Genomic DNA, 19,363 nt, shown 5'->3' with positions numbered 1-19,363 from the left:
AGTAAACATCCTTTTCTTCAGTTTAAAACTGATGCTTGATAACTTCATGTAGCGCTCCCTCGTTTTTAGTTTGAGAAACAGCAGTTCCCCCCCTCATCTCCTCTACACCGTCTGTGATTTTATAGAGCTCACTGTTCACCCCCCATCAATTTACCAAGAGTCTAATTAGGGAAGTTATTCTGTATTTGTGCCCATCCCCATTGCTTTCCTCCGATTTCTCCAACTCAGTGATGTATTTGAAATGGCTAGGATTGCTTAGTGTCTTCAAGAGCACCCTGGATTCATACGGCAGACTAAAGACTTTTGTTTTACTCTTTTCCCATTCTAAAAATGTCTGAGTGTTTGCAGTTTGAGTAAGGCTTAGCATTGAGCTGGTGTTTTCACAGAACTTGCCACAATGACCGATTCCAGTGGCTTTCCTAAATGGTAATAAGTCATTTAGAGTCATTTTTGTGTGTGTAGTAATTGTCGGCTGGCCTGATTTACAGCAAGTTTGGGATTCATCTGACTAAACGTGGCTGTCAGCGGTTTGGTTTTCTACGACTGAACTAGTTGTTTAGAAAATAGTTTGCTGTATGAGTCCAGAGTGTAGGCAGCTTTTCTGGGAGGAGGTACGTGTCATCTGGGCTCCATTAACTACGAAGGAAATGCAGAGAATGAGATCATACGTGGACACCTGAAGTTACAGGAGGTAAAACTCACCTCACTAATTGCATTTCTGTGCTGCTTACATCCTTTCCTGGTGAGACCTTGTAGCCTCTGATGAAACCCCAAACTAGGCTCCTTTTTTATTATAATGCATGGACTTCATCCACACAGAGGTTGCTCAGGTAGCGTCCTTCAAGCCAGGATCCTGCACGCTGTTATTCCCTTGAGTGATGTCTTCTCTGCTGTGCCAGGCACTGTACACATGCTGTTAGCTATATTTTCGGGACAGATACTGCCTTGCTGGCTGCAGCTGAGCTCATAGTTCATGGGAAACTGTTAGTAACACAATCCCTCACCCAAGCTATTCTGGATTTTGATTGCTACATACAGTAATAAACAATTTTTTTAGAATTGCTAGAGCTTGTAAAGCAGATCGGTCTTGGTGGTGCAGCATTGCATGGGTTTGTGCTTGCAAGAGGGGGTTGGTGCGTGTTTTGGAGGTCTCAGTTCAGTTCAAGAGTCTGTCTTTGGCTTCCTCTGTACCCCAGCGCCTTACCTGTATAAGGAGAAAACTGTTTGAAGGTGCCTAACAGCATGCGTATGACTTGTTACATTTTTTTGAATAAGGTAGTAGAAATTCTCCTTACAGGGCTTATACTTTTTACTGAGTTATAGAATATATAATATCCGATATATCAGTGTTATTTATGAATTGAACAAAATTCAATTTGTCCTCAGGACTCAGGACTGAGGACAGTGTGTTGAGGAAATATAGAGCAACCATGAAAGCAAAGTAAATGAGAATCAAGACAAAATTTTCTCAGTCAAATCTGCTGATAATCCCTGTCTCTGCGTTCTGGAGATTTTAAGCACACATCAGTTCTGCTGTCACACGTGCTGCTATCCCGAGTATATCTTAGCAAGCTGAAGGCAGCTTTTAACCTTGTCCTTGGGTGGTAACATCAGAGCAAACGTGAGAGGTGTTTGTACCACGCTTCTGTGGTTCCCGAGCAGGCGATGGCTCGAGTGTTCTTGGGGGACTCATTTCACACAGCTTCCAAGCCTGTCTTTAAAGTCTGTTTTACCAACCGCTTCCAAAGATGAAGACAGCTGAAATTTTGTTTTCATGTAGGCAAAAAGCTTTTCTGTTGCCAAGCATCATTTATTTTTCTTGGTCTATTAAGTGCTTTAGCTGAAAATGAGGACCTGATGGGGCTTTTTGAATTCCTCGTAGGAGTGAGGGTCAAGTGCCATTCACTCTCCACTGAGTGCATTGTTTTTTCACCTTTGCATGCAAGATCTTACTGAATTGCTCAGATTTGGCTCAAACTTGTAAAATAATAAAATATTTTCCTGGCCTTGCTACACAATGACCATCAAAAAGGAAACAAATAACGTGCAACTGTAAAGCCGTGGACATGCAGAACATAGTGGAAGCAGCAGCCTACAGAATAGTTGTATTTATGCTTTCTGCGGATGTTGTATGCCCATCTCAAGGCTACCTACAGACATTTTTAGACACTCAGACCTTTTTCTGCTTGCTGTGTGCTGCCAGCAGGCAAGTTTTGTCTAGTAATAAAGCATTCCCTACTCCCACTGCAGTTTTAAACCTGGCATTTCTGTCGTCGGTTCAGGAATTGGCTGCTTTTCCCCGTTAAATTGCCCAGTAGGTTTCTGAGGATTTCCCCCTCTCAAGCGGTGGCCGAGCCGGTGAGCGTGGTGCCGCCCGGGGTGGAGGCAGTGCTTGATAGGCAGAAGGGTTAGCACAGCGTTTCCCTGACACAGCCTTTGTGTGAAGCTGGTGACCCGGGGCGTGCTCTGGTTTCAACCTGCCAGGCATCACTTCCTTCTGCTGTCTTAGGCTAAAACCAAACTTGAAGCGAGCGCTTGAGTTCGTTACCGGTTCTGGTGCTTTCTCATTGTCCCTCCCCTAAAGCAGGAGTGTCATCTCTTCAAACACAGAGAGTCAGCGCGTACAATGGCTCTCGGGGAACAAGAAACAAATGCTGCGAAGGAGCATCATCTTCATCAAAGATGTATTAAGTTTAAATAGGTTTTCATCGTTTGTCAAAGGAATGCAAAACGCTTATGAAATTAATTCTGGCTGCTCTGTGGGGATAGTTTTTAGGGTTTTGTTTGGTGGTTTGTTTTTTTTTTTTTATAATGATGAACAGAGTTTTGTGTCACGAAGTTGAAATATGAAACTTTACTCGTTGTCTCTGAGCATCAGCTAAACTTCTGTACAGCAAATGAGGAGGATACCTGACCAGCCAGGCCTCTCCTCAACCCACAGGCTCCTTGTGTTCTGAACTGATCACAGCTGATAATCCCAACAGCTCCTTCCATCAGCCAACATTTATCAGTGTCTGAACACCGCATAGTAAAATTCACATAGCATTGAAACGGCATTTGCAAGAAGAACTAACAAAAGTTGATTTTTATTGGCAGTTGATATTTTCCATTCATTGCTCTATTATTTATAAACCCTGTTATTGCTCAGGCCAACTTGGAATTGGTGTGTGCACTGTCGGTTTGAACTCGGGGGCTGCCAGACGTGGTACTGTCCTTTTATACAGCCACACTGGCAATGGGAAATCTTACGAACTTACAGCAACCTCCACTCTTAAAGCATGAGCTGTAAAACCGTTGGAACTGTCTGTACAGTGGCAGGGAATTCACTGTACCCACAGGATTTCTAAAGACGGGCCGTTTCCCCAAGAAGTCATCTGTAATTCAGCACTTGGGAGTGGGGGTTTGCTCATGCTTTTCAGCTTAATGAGGATTCAGCTGTTTATAATGATGAATTTAGAAGGCAAGGTAAGGTAGGAAAGCTGTGAGTATGGGTGGGTCTTCTGTGTACCGTAATTTTTGGACCCTGTTGGTGGCATTACTCTGACTTCTGAAATCTGATCCTAGTCTTGTATGGTTGATGTTGACTACTTCAATTACTGACAGATTTAATCCTACTCATTTTATTTTACATGGTATTTTTACATGGCTATTTTCCATTTGTAGTTAGCTGAAACTTCCCAAGGCTGGTTCCTCTCTTATTTTTCCTTTCTTGACACTTATTCCGTTGTGTGGACAGGGTCGCAAGCTTCTAATCATCGGAACCACCAGTCGCAAAGATGTCCTGCAGGAAATGGAAATGCTGAATGCTTTCAGCACTACAATTCATGTGCCCAACATTGCAACAGGGGAGCAGCTGATGGAAGCTTTGGAGGTGAGAAAAAGTTCAAGGATGACAAACAAGCTCAACATTTGCTGTAAATGAGTGATTTTGCAGTAGCTCTGCATTTGGGAATGCTGTCCCACTTAACATTATGTCATAACATAACAGTTCTAAGGCTTCTCCGAATGACTTTTTCACATAATAAATGAAGGCAAAATGAGAGAATGGTAGGTCTAGGGAAAAAGTCTGTGCAGTGGATTGAAGGATTCCAAGGGCATGGAAGCAGGTAATGAATATAATTGGGACACTTAAACTGAATGTGCCTGGAGGGTGCCAAGCTCTCAGGAAGTGGAACAACATCAAATGAAGGTGTTTGGTGCTGAAGAGATTATAGGTTCTTTATAAATTCATGCCCTTAATGGCTTCTTATTCTATGCCATAGTGGAAATTGTAGTGAATATTGAAGGCTGTTAAAATAAACTTAACAGGCAAATCTTTTGTGCAAACTTGCAAAATTCTCACGATGATAATATCACCAAAGCCTGAAAGACACAAACACTCTTGCAGCAGTTTTGAAAATTTACTGTGGCTTGAGCCACTCTCTTCCTTCTCGGCTCTGATCTGGAGAGAACCTGAATGCGTCATAAAAGAGAATCACTAACTGTTCGATTGGAGATGTTACGAAAAGAGCCATTATGGAATAAAAGAACCTAAGTGTTTTGCCTTGTCTGAATATATTGCAACAAATTTTCCTTCTAAGCTAGAAAATGCTTTCTAGCTTCTCATTCCCTTTTTCCTGAGTTAGGTAGCATTACTCCTACTGACAGTCTCCTGTTGTTGATTTTTTTCTTTTTTTTTTTTTTTTTCCCCCCCTAGCTCCTGGGTAGCTTCAAAGACAAGGAACGCAGCACTATTGCACAGAATGTCAAACAGAAGGCTGTCTGGATTGGTATCAAGAAGCTGCTGATGCTGATAGAAATGTCATTACAAGTAAGAATGTTTCTGGTCCAGGAGTGACTGGGGTAAATAGAGCAGTGTTAGAGGTTCCCACTTCTCTGCAGACTCCTACTTTAGCTGCTTTGAATTGGTTTAACTGAGAAAAGAGCTACAGTGAGAAGAAATTTTCTGAACAAAGAAATCACCAGGTCTCGGTCCACGGAGAGATCTTTAAAAACCACAGTGCCTATAGGCTGTTTAGAGCTGCACTTCAGAGAAGAGCATCTGGCAACTGGAGGGATTGGATTAACTTACCTTTCATGAAATGTCTTCTCTACACCCAGCATGTTAAGATTGCAGATAGCAATCACTTAGGATTTTTTTTTTTTTTTTTTTAAAGAAAAAGGTGCCTGTGCAGGTGTATGTGCTCTTTCCCTGAAGAAGATAAATCTGTCAGGCTGTTCAGCTGCTCTTCTCTTTATTTTCCACTTTCAGCACTTTAAAGAAAATAATTGCAGAGGGTAGAAATATGTAGCTCTTAACCCTCCCCCGCACCCATCATCTATGCCTGCAAGCCAGCCATCAAGCTTGTGCTCGACAGTATATGCATGCTAAAAATGAGAGGGTGTAGCGTGCAGCCCTAATCCTCCGCGGCTGACATTTCAGCGCCCTTCTGAGTCCTTCCCCCCCTCACACACACTCTCTTTTCACATCAAATGGATTTAGTGCAGCTGAGTGAACTGTCCTTAGATCTTCCTAGGAGAGGCTGAGCATAAGCTAAGAGGCATGTAGTTTAGCAGCATATAAGTCATGTATCCCTCTGTTCACTATTCACAATTCTGTTAAAACTTGCACAGCACTGAGGATATGCTCTGACTGGATGTCACCTCAGGGAATAAAGTCATTTATCTAGATTACTTTTTCCTCTTCTTCCTTGGCTTTTAATTCCATACCTACAGGCAAGTCAGTAAGTCATTGCTCACATGTATTAAATGTATTTAAGGGGTGCAGACCTTCAGGGACTGCCTGGCTCTGTTGCAGTCCATTTCACTTAGCCTTGACAATGGATTCCTTCTTCTGACACAGGACGTTTTCTTTTGCTGCTTTGACCTTAAGTGTTGGTTCTTTTCAAAACTGAAGGTGAAGGTTATGTAAATTACGGGCAGTTCTGAATCTGGAGCATGGGTGGAAATGCTTGCCTCGGCCTTGTTCACAGCATTGCCCCGTGGCTGCACACCTATGATGCTGTAGATAGGGAGTCTCACGCTGCCCTAGACTCTGCAGACAGGTAAACTGCTCTTGTGCATTTTGTTTTTTTTAACCAGACCACCGTTTTGTAGATGAGTCCATGACCAGTCAGGCTGGGAGAAGACAGGCAGAACTGTGACTGCCATTTCTGACAAATTGAAGAAGTGTAAAATGAAGGGCTGCTACTATCGATATAGGTGACTGATAATCCGCCTTTGCTACTATACGTGGATGGTTGGTAGCAAGGCGACTTACGTTATTACACTCAATTCAGGTAATTGTGTAATAGCATAGGTAATAGCATATGGAAGCTAAATAGGAAGACGTTCTGTTTCAAAAGGTCTGAGGTGTTTACATGACTCCACCTGCTGAACTGCTATAAATACAGGAAAGCAATACAGGCTTTCCTGAAATAGGAGAACATTCATGTCTGAATGCATTGAAAGACCACAATGATATCTAATTTGGCTAGCTTTTACAGGAAAGCAGAATTTCACCAAATGGGAAGTCCAAGACTAGTTCCTTTTTTCACTGAGCTGGACCACAGCTTTTTAGAAAGAGATTTGAACCTGAAATCCCTTAAAAATTCCAAGTGATGGATGAAATTTCTGAAAATTCAGCTGATTAGATCCCATGGTGAATGAATTCTTTGCAAAAAATGTGCACCTAGTTTCTTTGTCTGCAGTCACTGAATCTAACTGTGTTTTTTTGTTTTATTAAATGAGTAAACCCAATATATGCTATATGTAGGTATTCTTAAGCTGTTCAAATGACTTTCAGCTTATTTCAGACTAAAGTCTTGCTGAACCAGTCTCTCAATATCAAAATCCTTCCTTGGAGTACCGTGATCCACTGCGTTGCTCTGGTATCTTGGGTTGCTTTGTTACCTTGTTTACGAGCCTTGTAAACCCACACTTTTTGGCAGCTTCATTTCCCTCAAACTATGTTTATTGCTGTTCCTGGCCTTCTTTAATGTCGAACTACTTATATTTAGTATCACATACTTTGGTCATCTTGTATACATTGAGTGTCCTGGAATGATGTTATGTTCTTGTTCAAAAGAAGTCTTTGATGAATGGATACACTCATGATTTGCCACGTGAATCCAGAAAAGTTTAGTTTTGAAGTATCCTTGGCTGCAGGACATGGACCACCTCACAGTGCTATCAGGTGCCATGCTAGCTTCATCCTGCCCTGATGCTGCAACCCTACCCTGGGGTGCTGCTGGATACATGAGCCTTCTTTTTCCATAGCTAGGAGGCTGGTTCCTTCTGCTTATTTTGCCTGCCTGTCTTGTTGCTCTTGGACCTCGCTGGCAACACTCCAAAACCCAAGGTCTCTCTTCTTCTTGGAGTAGGAACCTGAATAAGCCAGGCAGCTTTCCAGAAGGCCCCTTTTTGCACCTCCAGTATTTCCTGATTTGGTAACTTCTGTTTAGCATAAATAAAACATAAGTTAATCTAAGTCGTTTGTCTGTAATGTACTTTAACTTACATGGGAACTTGTTTTGAAAGATCATCATATAATATTGCCTATATTATTTTAAACTAAACGCTGTATCTGGACACACTAAGAGTTTGGATTTTATGACAGGTTTACAGGAGTACTGTACTACTCAAGGGCATGCACGTCTTGATGGAGTATCTCCTCTTCTCTGGACTGAAGATTAATGAAGTCTCTTCAGTTGCCATTTTTCTGAAGGCCTCCCAGGCGAGTCCTGGGGAAACTGCGTTACCTAGGAAGGAACAGCCATTTTCTTGCCGCCTGTCTGAGCTGCGTCACCGAATCAGTCTCCACGCTGTTCTTCTAGAAAATCTTTCATCCAGTTTGACAGCAGCATTTCTCCTTTCACAGGGCACTAGAGGGTCTGTTCAAGAGTCCTGAACCTGCTTCCTCTTTGCATTCTATTGACACCATCTTCTGCTCCTTGCCGGGCAGATCAACCTTCTGGTTTTGTGTCTGTGGTTTTTAATAAGCTATTTGATCAAGTTTGCCTCTTTGTTGCCTTTCAGCTTCCTGCTTTAGTCTTCTGGGCAAGATACTGTGTCTGCAGATAAATGCTGTTCCTCCCAAAGAGCCTGTAGAAACTGTGTCAGTACAGATTATGGACAAAGGGTCTTACCATGGCCACTTTCTTATGTCCGAGTGAAAAGGGGTGGGGAGGCAGTATCTTTGATGTGGGAAACAGAATGTGATGACTTTTCCATGGTTTCCTAAGGTTTCACCAAGGTCCTGGCAACAGGACCATCTTCTCTGCAGGTAGATAATACTCTCGATCCCTGCGTCAGTTAGTGAGATAAGTAACCTTTGAATAAGCCAGGCCCTTCGACTGTTCTGTGTGACATTTTCTTTCTATCAGCTTTGGGCCTTCCACCGATGGCCAGAAGTCATGCCTTGCTCTGTCTCAGTGTCTGTGATTCTTTGGGTCAGTCTGAGATGTGAAAGAGTCTCTCTTTACTGAGTAAATTCCTGGTTTTGTGGCCTCTGCAAAAAGCGTCTTCACTCTTCACCCACTGTTTCATGTAGTAGCCTTGTTGGTATTGGCGTGCCTGGCACCATAAACATTTGCTATGCTTGTGTGGATTTTTGCCTTCGGAATCAGTAGTGATTCTGTATGGAGTGCAAGTACTTGAAGTGGTGAGTTGCCGTTCCTCTAACCATCAAGCTGCCTTTCACTGGTTTGCCTGATTTGCAGAATACTTAAAATCTTAGAATCACGGATTATTCTTATTGGAAAGGACTTCAGGATGTCATCTAATGCAATTCAGACCTTCAGAAAGTGTATGTGTAGATGATTACAGACATCTCACCACCCTCTTCAACATCAACACTTGATGGGAACCAGGCCTTTCCGGCTCTGACAGGAGTGGATGAAGGTTGGGTTTTGGACTGTTGCCAGTAAGGTCTGCTTCTTGGCGTTTCATTTGCCCAACTCTTCTAGCTTTCTCATGGAGAATCTGTCTGTGAGTTTGGATCATAGATGAGAAGTCAAATCTGAGGACTTGGTGGGCTGCCACTTGAGTAACTCCTCTGAAGAAGTCCTTTCCGAAGTAGACATCTTTACTGCCAGTATCTGTAAAAATGCTGTGTACCTTATCTGAGAAGGCCAGGGGTCCCTCTCAGATGCACTTTTCTACTCATGGTCAAAGATCAAATGTATTTTGTCTTTTTCCTCAAATCCCTTTCTTTTATGAGCTGTCTGAAGCTTGTTGAGAGAGGGTGCACTGGTAATTCTTTTTGCTTAAGCTTGGCCTTGGCAGCTCTGGTTCCCAGGCTTGCTTTGGCTGTCCGTGTAACTTGAGGTTTCAGCCACTTTTGAACCTCCTGTCCAGGACTTGCAGTGAGCGCTTCATCTAGCTCACCGTGCTGGTGGTATCTGGTTCTCTAGAGTAACCTGTATGTGACCTTCTTCTCTTTGGGTGAATGTCACAGAGAACAAGAAGGTACTAAGCAGGTACGCTCTGCTAATTGCACCCATCACATATTTTCATTTTTGTCTAGTCCAACCCTCTGCTCTGACGAAGCACGATCAACTAGAACAGGTTGCTCAGGGCCATGTCCAGTTGTGTCTCCAAGGATGGAGACTCCATAACCTCCATGGGCAGTCCCTAATAGTGTGTGATCACCCTTGCAATGAAAACTTTGCTCTTCTGTTTACATGGAACTGCATTTCAGTTTGTGCCTGTGACCTCCTGCCCTGTCAATGGGCACCACTCAGAAGAGTGCCTCCCTCTTCTTCTTTACTCCCTCCCATCAGGAAGTTACGCATGTTGGTAAGAGTCACTTACCTTCCCTCCCCAGTCTCCAGTCGTCTCTACTCCAGGCTAAACAATCTTACCTCTCACAGCCTCTCTTTGTATGACAGATGCTTGACCTTTAGTCATCCTTGTGACCCTTTGCTGGACTCTCTCTGGTATGTCACTGTCCCTCTTCTACTGGGGGGCCCTGAACTGGACACTGTCCTCCAGGTGTGGTGTCGCTAAGAAGAGGGGAAGAATCATCTCCCTCGATCTGGGAGCAACCTTCCTCCTAATGAAGCCCAGGATGCTGTTGGCCATCTTTGTTGCACGGGCCAATTGCTGGTTCACATTCAACTTGTCCTCCAGGGCCCTCAGGTGCTTTTCTGCAAAGCCCCTTTCCAGCCAGTTGTTCCGCAGCCTGTACTGGTGCATGGGGCTATTCCTGCCTGGGTGGAAGACTTTGCATTTCCCTGGGTTGAACTGCAGGAGATGTGTGTTGGTCTGTATCTCCGTCCAACTGAGGTCTCTCTGAATGACAGCATCCTCATCAAGTGCATGAAACACCTCCCAGTTCTGTCGCCTGCAAACTTGCTGAGGGTGCACTCTGTCCCTAAATCCTGTTTGTTAATAAAGAGGTTACACAATATTGGCTCCCATATGGATGCCTGGCGTATACGGCTAGTGACTGGCCTCCAACTGGACTTTATGCCACTGATCACAACCCTTTGAGCCCAGCAGTTTAACCAGTTTTCAGTCCATTGCACTGTCCCAGTTATTTAGTCTGTACTTATCAGTAAATGACACTTTGTTTGTGTGGCCACCTGGAGTTGTGGTCATGCCTTATCAGGTACTGGCCATTCTGGAAACATCTGGAAATAGAGGAAGGGAGGTGGTTGAGTTGTCATAGGGCTGTAGGATAAATGAGGTCAGAAGGACCTCAAGGTGTCATCTAGTCCAATCTCCTGCTTAAGCAGGATCAGCCACGTGGTCAGACCAGAGTCCTTTGAATGGGGAAGATCTGAGACCCTTTGCCAGGTGAGAGTCACGGGCTTAGCCTTATAGTGTGGATTACACACATGGATTCCCCAGAGAAAGGGGACTTCCAAGCGTTTAGGGTGTGTGGCCCATGTGCACGTACTCCTATCCCAATTGTCTTCAGCCTTTTGGATAGAATCATTTAGGTTGGAAAAGACCTTTAAGGTCACCGAGTCCAACCATAAACCTAACGCGGCCCAGTCCACCACTAAACCATGTCCCTAAGTGCCACATCTGCATGTAGAAACGGGAGAACTGGAACAGTGACGTACGTGCTTTCCCCTTGTAGCCAAGTGTCGACTGGGAGAGATTGTGGAGAAGACTGAAGCTAGAGGGATACTGCAGGCACCATCTTTCTGGTCTCCAGTGATGTGGCACAACACTCCCTCTCTTAGTACCAGTGCATTATACATTTCAAACACTGCTTTAGGTGGTGGGGTAGCCTTTCTTTTCTTCTGGGATCCTGAACGTTACCGGTATTCCTTTGCATGCTAAAAACCCAAGTTAATAGCTCAGTGATCCTCAGTAAGTTCCTTTAAATCATCTTCTTTCAGTGAATTTATTTTTCTGATCTAAAAATTGTTTAGTAGTTGATATTGAGGTGTTGGCCTTGCTGACATATTTCAGAGTGATAGGAAGTTATAAACTTTTAGGCTTTTTCTTAGCACATAGCAGAAATTCTCATTGGCTGTTTCTTCCCTGCCTGCATCACTGGTAATACTGTTGTTGGGTTTTTTTGTGTTGTATCTTCTTCCAAGCTGTTTTTAAAGACATTTGTGTTGCCCTCAAATGCAGTGGTCATGGTTTTAAATAGATGGCTTCTTCACATCTGGAATTGGTAGAAATTTTTCCTTTAGGAATGTAAAACATGGTGGAGGAGTTCAAGAGCCCTTGTTCTGCTGCTGGTGGGAGGCCAGGGCACATGCTGAAACTTTGCTTCCCCCTCCAAGGATAAGTCCCAGTGTTATGTTTTAGTAGAGCACTTGCCTGTTTATTACCAAGTGGGTGATGGAGCTGGGAGTCTTACAACCAGGCAACTTCATAGTACCATTTACTGCATGTTTTCAGAATGAACCCACTGTATTTTCGGCAGTGTGTTCAGAGGTACAAGATGTTGATGAAGATTACAGAATGAACAGAAGTTCGAGTTTCTAGGCCAAATGACCTGTTGCAATACAACACAAAGATACTATGAGAACCAACGATCTCCAATTTCCACATGTTTATAGTCCTAACTCGTTGTATCTTGGTGCAAGCATGGCAATTTGCCTAGTCTTTGGAGTGCAACAAGCCCGTGCATCAGCACAAAGGACTGATGCAGTTATACAGAAGTTGTATCTTCTGGTGGCAGCCTGAGTCTCTGTCTCCTCAGTAGCCTTTCCTCCCCGTTGTCTCTAGCTCAGTGCTGGGGGAGAGGCAGCCTGATCTTTAGGGGATGTTCCTCGTTGATGGAGCCACAACACATGTTGGTACTGCAAGTTTTGGAAGCCTTTTGCTGTGATTCAGCTTTCCCTTACGAGCTAGCCCACCGCGCACAGCTCCTCTCCTCTGGTGCTTTGCTGCTGGAGCTGTAAGAGGGAAGGAAGACACAGGAAAATTGAGGGCATCTTCAGTCCCTTCTGCTCATGACTGTTTTATTTGCTGCCCCAGCTCTGGAAAGGAGGAGATAAAAGCAGACACAGGGCGGGCCTGCCTTGTGCAGAGCCAGGCTAGAATTGGCAGTGTGGGATGAAGCTAGTGTGCAGATTGCCATCAAACCAGAAGTACCTGGTAGGAATGCTTGTGTATCTTTGCAGTCTGGCTCATCTCCTAGCCAAGTGAGCACGCTAAGATTGTGCTAATCGGTTTTTTCTCCTGGTGCGGTGCTGTATCTGCACTACTTAGCTGCAGAACTTCTGGACAAGGAGGCTGATCTCTGGCCAGGCCAATGCATGGGCAAAGCAAACACACACATGCATCTCCAGCTGTCTTTGTGGCCTCCTTTTCCCATTGCGCTACCGGGAAGATTGCATCACATTAATGGAGATCTGTTTTGTTTGGTGTTTAGATGGATCCTGAGTATCGGGTGAAAAAATTCTTGGCTCTTCTGAGAGAAGAAGGAACGTAAGTACTTTTATTTTAAAGCATGGTTTAAAATTCTCTCTCCACTTAGAAACATGCATCTCTTTGAGGGGAAACTGCAGTGTAGTATATCTGATCTCATTGTTGGCCCTTCCTGTATTTACAGAACTGTATATCGGATCAGTTCTCCTTACAGCTATATGCCAGTTGTTTTGGGAGGGGGGAGGTCCTGAAGACTTTTTGAGAACCTGCATGCCTGAATTCTCTGCTTTTCTTAATTTACCCGTGACTTTAAAATTTAAATGAGATATTGGACCACAATTTAGCTTTCTTTCACTAAAGTAAATCAGAAGATATTCTGCTAGAGTTAAAATCCAGCTGTTTATCTAAAATCTGGGACGTTCATTTCTTCTGTTTCTCCTGTCTGAGAGAAAGATGTCCTACTCTTTCCCCTGTAGGTGTCACAGGGAATAGTTGAGCCCAGTCTTGACAGTGGCATCTCCTAGAAAACGACTTTCTAATACGTGTAGGGCAGTACCTGTGCTGGGGAAACTCACAACAGTATCTATCCTGGCTACATGTGAGTGGGTTCCAGTGTGTGCTTGATGCTTTTATACATGTGCATGCTTTCTTGATGGATTTGGCTTCTTTTGCAAGAGTTCCTTCCCTAGACTGAAGGTGGACCAAGTGCAAGATCAACAGCTGGAAAAATGACCAACCTGGAGAATATACACTGGGATCTTTACTCTTCGGTGTTCAACACGCTGGACAAAGCGAAATGCTCCCCTGTTTCCAAGAACCCAATGTGGAATCTGCATGTTTAGTGCAACACAGTATCTTTATTCTTCGTCGTCAATATACTGATGTCATGTGGAAGTGTCTTCTAGAACACCGTGCTTCTGTCTCTGTGCAGGCGAGGCTGCGTTCTCATTTGATTTTAGCATGGGGAAAATGTCCTGTAAGTTTTGAAGCTAACACTCACTTGTGTCCAGCATCCAGTTGCTACGATGGGAAAGAAATCCTGATTTCTAATAAAACCAGCCAGTCTGTGGTGAAGGCATATTAAAGTACTACTCTGTGTTATCCTGATCTGATGAACGCTTTCTTGTTATGTCATCCTATGCCTCATTGAACATTGAGCCAGGCTGATAACCTAAAGACAGTGCCCACAATAATTCAGCTCCAGAACTGCCGAGATGCTAAGGCCTGCTTTCTTTTATACCCAGGTATTTTGTGGCCTGATGAGAGAGACTGGCTAGTGGCAGTAGGGACTGGAAGAAGGCAGGGAAGTATGTTGATCAGAGTAGAGGAAACGTCCAAATCCAGTATTTAAGGCATCAAAGCTTGTTGTTAATTCAACAATTAGAGGTGCTGATTCCAGCCTGAAAGCTCTTCATGAGTGCAGCTTTGGTATTAGCTAGCCTCATTATATCCCATTTTTCTGCCATGTTACCAAAGGTTGAAATTCCTCCTTAGAGACAGAGAGGAAGCCAAGCTCTGCAGATGCACGAGATGTGTATTGCCATGTTTTTGCACTGAAATAAAGGAATGTATCAGACTTTGCTATGTGGTCCTTCCCCCATAGTCATCTCGCGTCAATGAGATGCTGTCGACGATGACTGCATGAGGCTACTCCCTTCTGGTTCTTTGGCTCCACACGTTTAATAAGGTTCATGGAACATACCTCAATTTGGTGGGGCATGAAATCAAAGCCATTTATGAGATCTTAGTCAGTGTAGCTTCCTAAACTTGACCAGACACGCTGCTAAGGGCTAGCAGCTTGTACCCAAAGCGGTGTTCCCAGGGAAAGGAGGGTGCTTCACGTTCTTTCAGGCCCAAAGGTGAAGGTACTGTAGTCCCTAGTGCGTACTTACAGCAGTCGGAGTATTTTAGTCACTCCACTCTGATTTCTTTTCCTTTGGCAGTGCTGTTGTATTGTGATGACATTGCGAGTCCCAGTGGTTATTATTCCCTCTCATTTTGTGTACGATCTTGTGAATTTATTTGTTCCTTTCTTTCCTCTGCTAGTCCTAGCGACAGCAGCGCACATTAACTTATATTTCAGAGTAAATGATGTAAACCTTATTGTGTCTTTGTCCAGAACTATATTGATGAATAAATATCTGGTTTAATTGCACATTCAATGGATTCAATAAAAAGCACAACTACTTGTGATGATCTGGGTGACATCTGTGCCTTTGGTGCTAGTCAGACAGAGGTGTGTATATAGAGTGCTGATGTATGGCATGAAGACACCAAAGCTATTTCCAGGCTGCTGATAGCCAGAGGGATGCTCAGTTTGTACCTAAGCATGGATGGACTGAGTACATCCCCAGCCTGGATAGCTTGACCACAGGTGGTCTTAAAGGAGTTGGCTGAGAAGACCTCTGGTCCAGCCCTTTCTAGAGGTTTCTGGACCTTGCAGTGCTGATGAAAGCCCAAAGATGTCTCTGTGTGTACGAGTGAGGTGTATCACACTTGAAGAAGGTAATGTTGGAAAACCAGAATGAACTGTTGGGTGTGGCATCCCGCCCGTTCCAACCTATTCCGAGATCTCCATCCAAGATGTTTCCTGCAGGTGGCAGAAGAGAATGACTCCCGACACCCCCTTCCCGCCACGGTTGCTCTGTGACACGCTGCCTGGGCAGGAGTGGCTTTATAGTCAGAACTACATTGCTTTAAACAGTTCTTCATCCCCTTCCTTACCCTGTTGCTGCTTTTTCCTGAACCTTCCCAAAATGTAACTGTCTCTCAAGCTGAGTTGTTAACCAAAGACAAATACATTTGAAAGTGTTGGGGTGGGGTTTCGGGGGGACGGAGTGCGGTGGAGAAAGGCTTGGGGTGATAGGCAGACGTAGAGGTAGCTTCTACTGATAAAGCTGTTAAGCTCAAAGCACTCTACGAGGGCAGACTTCGCGGTTGTCTGCGTTGTTAGCAACGCACGGTCGCTGTCCGTGTGCCTGTGAAGGCACCACGGCGGCCACCCGGCAGGAGGTGGCCCTGGCAGAAGCGTGCTGTCCCCAACACGGAGCAGTGAAACGGGACTGGGAATCATTCGGGCACAAGCAGCGCGATGTTTCGGGCAGCGCTCTGCAAGAAGGCAAACGTTTTGTGTATAAATTGGGGATCGGTGTAGGGAAATAGAATGATTTTACTTTTTTTTTGACCCCTTAGACAGGTATATTTGAGGCCAGTGCTGTGGAAAATTGCGTGCACTTAGAAGCATCGTTAATGTATGGGAGATGATGTGGAAATGCCCACAAAAGTATTCATGGACAGGAGAGGATGTTTTTATATGAGAACATTCGGATCTCGGTCTGTCCAAACCATCAAAAGGTGATTCAATGACAGCCTGCAAGTGCATTGGCAGGGGGAGAATAGGAAGTCTAAAGCCAGTTTTAATCCAGTAATCTTGCGTTGTACGCACACTGTGAGATGGCACTCTATAAATAACAGTCTTAGCATTCAGCTGTAAAATCTCCTATATTTGCTACGTTTTATCGTCATCGTCTTGCGTTCCTATGGCTGTCACTGTGCATAAGTGGCTGGATGACGACCCACCGCTCCCGTAGATGTTGTTCGGCAGGACTTAAAGGACCTTCCGCGGCAAACCACACAAGCTGGCAAGTGCATCTTTTTGGTTTTTTACCTTCTCTTTAATGACGTACCACAAAAAAATGCAAGTTGAAATATATTTTTCTCCAAATATATATATTTATATAATATATAATCTTAGTTAACTCAAGTATATACATTGTATAATAAATAATGCTTATAAAAAGAGAAATTTTCTGAATATAAAATAAAAAAAAATCGACCTCTACAACTTTATACAAAACTTTGGATACAGCAGATAGATTGATGGAAAAAGATCTTCCATTCAGTGCTAGAATACCTGGCTACAGTAAAATAATTACAAGGCAATAAATGTTCTATTTAATATTAAATACCTTTTCTTGATTAAAAAACCAAACCAACAAACAAAAAAGGGATTTTGTTTAAAGTCAGGTACTTGGAGTCTTTCCAGACATGGAATTTAATATATACTTTTAAATAGAATGCATATCAGAAGACGGCTTATTTCTGAATCGGGGAGGTTTCTTGGAGCTCTCCTGTGATCTTTAATTTTGGAAAGCTAATGCTTCTCAGGCTGCGTGAATCCAGGAGCTCTTCATCGTGCTCTGCAGAGGAGGGACTGAAAATTGTGCTCTGCTTCTCTCCAGCCACAGGTCTGAGTGCCAGGGCTGCGTTCTGTGCCCCGTATGAGGGGTCTTTCACCCATCTCATTGCTCTTCGCAGTACCGTGCGCTGCTCTGTCCGGTGGACAAAGAAGCGAGTGGAGTAGAAGACAGAGCTTTAATGGTTTAGACATATTTCTAGGTTAAATCACTGATGTATGAGCGATGGTATTGGAACATGGTTATTGGTCCTCATCATCTGTGGAGGAGCCCACCAGGACAGGGCTAATCTTTATTTTTTTAATTTCAAGGGTCAATGTGAAAACGTAATCCCAAAATGAGGGTGCATGTGGTCAAGGAGGGGGATGTGGCCTGGGGAGCAGATGGAGGGACAAATGCTGGTTCTTCTGCACTGAGATGGGTCATGGGATGTGTGTGGCCACACCTGGGGCCCAAATCCCTGCTCATGGTACGGAGCCTCTGTGCTCGGTGTGGGCCCCTCATGAACGAATTGCTGATAACTCAAGAAATCCTATGGGAAGGAAAGGGTCTGCCTGGGATTGTGCTGTCGGATAAAGGTCTCCCTTCCCCGTCCGGCCTTGCCTCTCTTTTGCTGGATGAAGTGGTTTGAACAAGTCTGTCTGACGGGGGAAGGCTGACGAGAAGGCTTGGACAGAAATTTCTTCTTGCCATGGCTTCTATCTCCCCATCCGTTAGTGATGCTCAGAGCTGGTGCAGCAGCTCGCCTGGCGGGTACCCTGTCCCCAGAGAGATGCTCTGAGCTTGCTCTGGGATATAAAGTCGTATTAGGGAACGCTTAGTCAATAGGGGTGGATTTGCCCAGATCCTTAAAAATCTCTCTTGGGCAGCCACACAGCAAGGAGGCTGCTGGAGTAGTGATGCATCCCCATGTAAGAGCTGGCAGCCTCACCACGTGTGATCTGCTCTTATCTTGGGCCAAATGCCAGGGGATCAGCTCTGGGCTCGGGTTTCCTGCCGTCCTCCTCCGGGGGATTACAGGAGATGATCTGGGGCTGTGGGGAGTAGAGAGGGCAAGGGGGAGGTGAAAGGAGAGACTGGCTGTAGGGCTCGGTTCGTGTGCTCAAACAGGTTTGTTTCTCCAACATCACCTCCTCGGAGCAGGAAGGACGGAGCCTGGCTGGTGTGGGGAGCTGGCTCCTTTCCTCCTCCTCAGCACATCTGCTGAGACCAAGATGGCCAAGCCAGCAGGCCCGGGAGCCTGTATTTCCTCAGCTTTCGCTGTGTAAAATTAATTTCCACCTGAAAACCCCATATTGGCATCTATATGGGCCGGACCTCTGGAGGAGGACAGAGCTGGAAGCTCTGCATGCTGTGTTAGCAGCACACTGACTGGTGTGACCATGCCTCGCTTGGACCTCTGCTGTCCCTGCTTCTCCCCGGACAGCCTGTCATGCCAAACAGCCCGAGAGAAGTCAGCAGATCAGTGATCTAACACGTATGCAGTGCCAGGTCTAGCCTTGGGCCACCGTGTGTGGGTGAGGTGCCGAGAGCCTTCTCTGCAGCGCGGGTGCTGGCTGTGTGAGGGTGTCTGCCCTGACCAAGGGCATTAGGATATTTTTATGCCATCCTCTGAAGCGTGAGGCCACCATGCGGGGGCTGATCACAGGGTTGATGGACCCCTTGGCCCTGCTCTGGAGCAACCTCCCATCAGTTGGAGACCTACCTACGTTTACTTGCAGGTGTGGACATCGTAGACGCGTATGCACTCCTGGCAGCTCACGTAGCAGCACCAGTGGAAGATGCAGTGACACTTCTCCTTCCGTTTCTCAGTCCTGGTGTTGTGGCCACGACCGCAGCACAGCAGGTCGCAGCCGTCGATCCCGTGGGAGGTGACGTTGCATGTTCTGTCCCTCGTCCCAAAGGAGCCCGTCTCTGGGTTGGGCTCGCAAAAATTGGGGGAGTTCTCATAGTAGACCAGATCCCTCTCTGTCGGTGGCTTGAAAAGAGCATACTTGGCCCTAAGAGTTTCTACCCATCCCCGAGATTCTCGGTGCTTTTCAACCACCATCTCAGAGGCGCTGTCGTATTTATCCTTCAGGTAGTCACCAATTGCCCGGAAATCAGGCTGGGCCCACCAGCAGGTCTTGACCTCGCAGCTTCCCGAGAGACCGTGGCACTTGCACTTCAGGTGCATGTGATCCAGGATGGTCTGTCCAGGGGAGAGAAAACGAGGTGGTCAACAGCAGCTTACGATGCCCAGCGTTTGCTTTCAATCACCTGCATTTGCTACCTGGATTTAAATGCCTGCTCTGAGCTTGGTCTGGAAAGTGTAGGCTAGTTGTAAATGCATGGGAGCTTTGGTG

The 19,363-nt window shown here is 45.1% G+C and overlaps 2 protein-coding genes across 5 annotated transcripts in view; one reads left to right on the top strand and one right to left on the bottom strand.

The window, feature by feature from the left end:
• NSF (N-ethylmaleimide sensitive factor, vesicle fusing ATPase) overlaps positions 1–14,910 on the top strand; it is an 82,612-nt gene extending 67,702 nt beyond the window's left edge. For 3 of the 4 annotated variants that reach the window (XM_082331626.1, XM_082331628.1, XM_082331629.1), the window contains 4 exons: positions 3,737–3,871; positions 4,697–4,810; positions 12,827–12,882; positions 13,498–14,910. In XM_082331626.1, the coding sequence (XP_082187752.1) occupies positions 3,737–3,871; positions 4,697–4,810; positions 12,827–12,882; positions 13,498–13,516 (324 nt within the window). In that variant the 3' untranslated portion in view covers positions 13,517–14,910. Of the gene's footprint in view, positions 1–3,736; positions 3,872–4,696; positions 4,811–12,826; positions 12,883–13,298 lie in introns of all 4 variants that reach the window. The other variant, XM_082331627.1, reaches the window with a different exon arrangement.
• Positions 14,911–18,729: 3,819 nt separating this feature from the next.
• WNT3 (Wnt family member 3) overlaps positions 18,730–19,363 on the bottom strand; it is a gene marked incomplete at both ends in the record, with an annotated part of 51,298 nt that continues 50,664 nt past the window's right edge. The window contains one exon of the mRNA XM_082331773.1: positions 18,730–19,209. Within this exon, the coding sequence (XP_082187899.1) occupies positions 18,730–19,209 (480 nt within the window). The remainder of the gene's footprint in view (positions 19,210–19,363) is intronic.

The sequence above is a fragment of the Platalea leucorodia genome, assembly GCF_965183815.1.
Source record: "Platalea leucorodia genome assembly, chromosome: 22".
In the NCBI taxonomy this organism is placed as follows: Eukaryota; Metazoa; Chordata; class Aves; order Pelecaniformes; family Threskiornithidae; genus Platalea; species Platalea leucorodia.
The sequence above is the reverse complement of the archived record's forward strand: the minus strand, read 5'-3'. Positions and strand labels throughout refer to the sequence as shown.